Raw genomic sequence first — 5456 nt, 5'->3', positions numbered from 1 at the left:
CTCTTCGGTAATAGCGCATGAATGGCGCCCTCTTGCTAAATGGGAAACTTTTGAACCTTGACCGACGCTTCTATTTGTTACACGTAAATCGCGGAGAACGCTATCTTGTGTTTATAAGATCTTTGATGGCCAAGCAGTTAAGGCAGGGGGCGCCATAACCTACTAGCCATAATATCAGCGCTGGTTCTAATGGTACACTAGCCAATGGGTCTGGTTGTGGAACAAGTCTTCTTGGATGAAGACTATAAACCGTAGGTCCAGTGTACACAATGGCTCATGTGCACTATAAAGAACCCAGTACATCTTTCGAGATGCGTAGGGTGTTACCCCGGTGTACTGGTTCATACAGCCCCTGTTGTGGACAGACAAGAGATAGCTGGTTTACCGGGTAGCATAGACACAAAGAGACACTTAGGGAGGAGAAAGTTACTGTGCGAACAATTCCACACCTTGAAGGCTTTGAGACTTCAGAATAAAGTGCTATATAAATCCAACCACACACATATAAATAGATTGAATGCGTGTAAGTTATTGCGGTTTTTTTTTCCCTGTAGATTTCAAACCAACATTGAACATGTGCAATATGATTGCTTACCTCGTGGGTCAGCTCCAAGTAAACACCAAAGGAGATGGTTTTTGCAACGTACCCCAATTCTTGAGAGAACCTCTCAAGAACGTGGTAATTGGCTTAGCACGATGCCCCCTGGTAAGCAGCTTTGCACAGACACCTCCTCTTGTGTGGAAGATGGGCTGGGTACCAAGCCAGCTACAGAGGGGCGACACCAAACTGCCGGCATTACCTGCTGAGTACCTTCACGAGAAGGATGTACTTCGGGAATTCATTTTTCGAGTGAACTCGATTGGTTGGACTACACGGCAGGAGTTTGAAGAGACGTGGGCTGGTCTTCTAGGTGTGCTCAGTCGGCCAGACATGGTGGAAGAAATTGCTACAGAAGTAAGTGTCAGGGCCACCATTAATTCTCATTAATTTTAATAAAAATTTATCAAAAAATAAAACTAAAATGTGACACTTAAATGTCATAGAGGTGACAGTGGTAATGGTAAGACATTAAATATTTAGTTTCTATTTTATTGAGTAGAAGCTTGACCGTGGCATATTCAAGGATATCAAATTGGGAGGGCTGGAAGGGGGGAAGCTCGATGATAATGTGAGGGGGCGCCAGCTGGCAAAATAGGCTGGTATGAGGCGATTTTTAACTACTAATACTTGGACAGGATGCAAGACTTTTTTGAGGCTCCAATGCAGTTAAAGGAGGTCAATTTTGGGCTTTCTAAAAATCTAAATGGGATTAATGAACAAAATCAACATCAACTATATTTGTAATTTACATTTCCAGGAAGAAATTGAGCGCAATCAAGGTGCATGCCTAGCTGTTAAGAACATAACAGCACTCCTCACAAATAGTTTACGGCGCCCTCAACCTGGAAACCCTGCCAACAGTACGCACAGACACATTCCACGCAATGCTGAGCTCAAACTCTTCTCAACCTCTCGTGGAAAGAAGCTGCTCATCCTCCGGAACATCATAGAGCAGGAGGTTAAGATGATGAAAACTGTTGAAGGCGGTTTGAAAAATGGTCTTCGTGGTGAGCGTAGCAATGACCCCAGTGACCTTTATAATGAGAACCCTGAGCGAGAAGAAACAAGAGGCATCTTTGGCTTGGGTCAGGTTAGTGCAGAATAGATAAAGAAACCATTTTTATATTATACAGTTTGTAAGAGAATTCAACTTTGAAAGGTTCTTTCTTTTTTCATTTTCTTTACAGATTTCTGTTCATGGATTCTGGGCTCTGAATGACCTTCAACCGAAATTCTTAGATGAGGAAGGTCATCCAGAGGGTGGACAATCAGTTAATAGAACATCTGGTTCCCCAATGAAATTGCCAGGAAATTTAGATGTGCATTCCTGTTTAATGTTCCTGCTGGAGCTGTTCGGTCAGTGGTTGTCGCCCAACGCCAATCCACGAACACCCCTTATGTTGCTCTGTGAAACTGTTAAATCTGTGAGTATTATGTTTTGGTGGCTTGCAAGGTAATTCATCTTAATTATATTTATAATATTAATGATAATGTAATAACAAGAGCGACCGCTCAACGGTCCGCGCGTTCCTCCACGCTTAAATACGGTACAGGCACAAGTTAATATGTTGCATTTTTTGGAAGAGCTAATAAGATATAGAAATTTTTAAATAATTAGATTGTTTATTTGTCAAAACAAATTATTAATTAGAATGTTTATTTGTAAAAAATTAAAATATCTTGCAATTGAAAAAAATAAAATTTCTTAAATTGGGAAAAAAAAAAATTTAATATCAAGACACGAATCGAAATCACAACCTGAAGTTCTTTAGAACACATCCTTAACCAACCGCGCCATCCATGCGACATACCCTATTAGTGGTAGTGGCAGAAATGTACAGTTCTTGCTGGAACCACTGTTTTGTTCTGTAGGTGTAGGGGAACCCTGGGGTTCAACTTAAAAAAGGGGCGATGAACATTTGTCAGAAATCACCTCTAGATTATGTGTACAAAATTTGTTCGTTCAAAATTGTCGATGCTGGATGCTTTTAAAGTTCTGGTAACAAGAACAAGAACAAAAGTGAGGCTCTGGGGTCAGCGCCTTGTGTGGACCCAATAATTATGTAATCCAAACTTAGATTTCTAAGTTTGAATTTGTGGTAAATGGTGAGATTTGAGTACAAGATGAGAACCAGAGCAATGACAGTGGCAGGGAATAAGTATTTCTAAAGCCTTGTCCACACTATCAAATTTATTTGACAAAAACTTGTGCAATACCTAAATATGGTCATGATGACATCATGACTATATATAGGTACACCATGACTATATATGGGCATACAGCATTCTGGACAGAGTTTAACTTGTTGACATGCTCAGTTGACAATTAATCTATTATTTCTTCCCAATGCAATTACAGGTGTTAGCTATTTCTGATGTGTTTACGGAGCGTGCTCAGTTTGAATGGATGTTTGATACGTTACTAGAACTACAGAAGAATCATCCGGTTGAGGATGAACTCGTTACACAGTATGTGATTTCAGGAATATGCAAAGCAGCTGCCATATTAGGAATGGTAATGCCCTCATGTTTATTCATTAATTCATTGGTAATACATAAATTAATTTAGTGTGAATTTCAACCAAAATGTTGAATTCAAATTAATATACTACAATTATTCTGCATATTTTCAGGAGAAAGACATTTCTGAGAAGGTGTGTAAACTGATCGAGGTTACGTTGAAGAGTCCGCACTTACCAAGCAGGATTGGCGCACTCTACGGTGTCTTATACTTGCTGGAGTCTGAAGCTATTGAAGATATTGATATTTTTGTACCAGTAGCTGAAGAATACCTCACAAAACACCTGTGTATTCTGTCAAGGTAAAAATATATATATATATATTTGCTGCATTTTGTTGATTGTTGTTTGATTGTTGAAACAGTAAGATTCATGTTTTTGCCCAAAGTGATTTGGGTGGGATGTTTCTGTTTGATTCCTACTAGTATAAGAACATGTCAATTTAGCTTTAAGATAACGCACATGGAGATGCTCTAATGAGGAAACAACTGATTTCTTCTTTACAGTCCCAATACCATTACAAGTGATCACCACACACTGGTCATGTTGGCTACAGCATTCTATATCATCCAGTATTTCAATGAAGACCTTGGCAGTTCAGAATTCATCAAGAAAGTTATCCAGGTATGTTTATCAGTGGTTAGAAATCCAGCCAGGCCCAACTTTGGAATTCTATTTTTCTTCCTGTTTTCTATTAAAAATATGTAAAAAAATTTTATATGACAAAAACATGTGACATGCCAAAATATTCTCATGATGACATCACATCATGACCATATATAGGCACATCATGACTATATATGGGCATACAACAGTTTTGAAAGAAAATTTGATAGTGTGGGCAGAGCTTCAAGCCTTGTTAAGACTCAAGACTCGCAAATTTTATTTGACATGACATGCCTAAATATGGTCATGATGACATCACATCGTAACCATATATAGGCACATCATGACTATATATGACTATTAATGCTTTCATTGTTCTTACAGACCTGTGTTTCACTAGCCTCCATGAATGAGGATACGACCTCTCCTGCAGTCTACCAATGCATCATGAAGGGCCTCGAGAGGCTGCTTATATCGCAAATCCCAAGCTCGCACATAGCAGATATTTTAGTGAAATTGAGTATGGAAAGGTATGGCCCTACTAACCACAGTTACAAGTAATAAGGAAAAGTTGAAAGGGGGGTGGTGGGGTGGGTGTGCATTTAGTATACTATTTATCTTGACTGGTAAATATTATACTAAATTTTGTTAGTATCAAATTCTTAATAGTTTCACATTTTTATTTTTACTTTTGCAATCATACAGTAATTTTTCTGTGATTATTTTGTGATTTTTTCTGTGATCGTGTGGTGTTATAATGTGATCAAATGGTGTTTTCATTTTTTGTTGAGGGACACACTACTTCAGTCTGAGAGGAATTCTCTCCACATTGCTGCCTCCATTGAATTACATCGGCCAACCATGGATCAATGCAGTTTGTGCTTGGCTTCAATCTCACCTGATTGTATTCCTATTACTAATAATTACTGTCTATTTTATTTGTGTCTCAGGCTCTGTATACTTTCCCCTCATTATTCAATACCTGCCCTCGGACTATTGTTAACTTGTCTGTATACTGGAGAAGATAATCACCAACCAACTGATGAATCAACTGGCCAATTAGAGCTCCAGGATCCTGAGAAGCTTCTAACAGCTATGGAACGGGTTACAGTACTTTTTGATAGGTGAGAACATTTCGAATTTCATATACTGGTATTTGATTTTTTTTTCCACCCAATTTATTGAATGTGATCAATTGGAGAAGCTCAGAGCTTTATTATAAAAATTATAGTACTTAGGTTTTTTTTTTTAAATCCTGACATTTTAGTACAATTTTATATAGCAAATAATTCATTTCTTTAATTATATTCTTAGAATGCATATGAATTAATTTTTTTTTTAATTCCTCAGGATAAGGAAAGGATATCCATGTGAAGCGCGAATTATCGCAAAAGTCATCCCAGCATTCTTGCATGATTTCTTTCCACCGCAAGATATAATGAACAAGGTGATTGGAGAGTTTTTATCCAATCAGCAGCCTCATCCCCAACTCATTGCCATGGTAGTATTTAAGGTGAGTATCCTGTCTCTTGTTGCTCATGTGTATGTGCCACCAAGTGTATCACCTGGTGTATCACCAGGTGTGTCACTGTGTATTTATTTCAAGCATGCTAAAACCATAATTGTAATAAATCATTATTTTATGCACAAATTTCACCTGTATAATTACAATATTAGTATTTGCATAATATTCACAGGTGTTTGAGAATTTGCATCGGAAAGACCAGGTG

At 38.1% G+C, this 5456-nt stretch overlaps 1 protein-coding gene across 1 annotated transcript in view; it reads left to right on the top strand.

Moving 5' to 3' along the window:
- The window catches only part of LOC117105859 (huntingtin-like), a gene marked incomplete at its 3' end in the record, with an annotated part of 33068 nt that extends 27612 nt beyond the window's left edge, over window positions 1–5456 (top strand). Inside the window, 10 exon segments of the mRNA XM_033247170.1 lie at window positions 555–955; window positions 1359–1691; window positions 1789–2025; window positions 2961–3116; window positions 3235–3422; window positions 3627–3744; window positions 4111–4256; window positions 4677–4850; window positions 5077–5239; window positions 5424–5456. Coding sequence (XP_033103061.1) covers window positions 555–955; window positions 1359–1691; window positions 1789–2025; window positions 2961–3116; window positions 3235–3422; window positions 3627–3744; window positions 4111–4256; window positions 4677–4850; window positions 5077–5239; window positions 5424–5456 — 1949 coding nt within the window.

The sequence above is a fragment of the Anneissia japonica genome, unplaced genomic scaffold, assembly GCF_011630105.1.
Source record: "Anneissia japonica isolate Jap-2015-1 unplaced genomic scaffold, ASM1163010v1 scaffold287754_len4335492_cov202, whole genome shotgun sequence".
Lineage (NCBI taxonomy): Eukaryota > Metazoa > Echinodermata > Crinoidea > Comatulida > Comatulidae > Anneissia > Anneissia japonica.
Note: the sequence above shows the minus strand (reverse complement) of the source record. Positions and strands in the feature narration are given on the sequence as shown.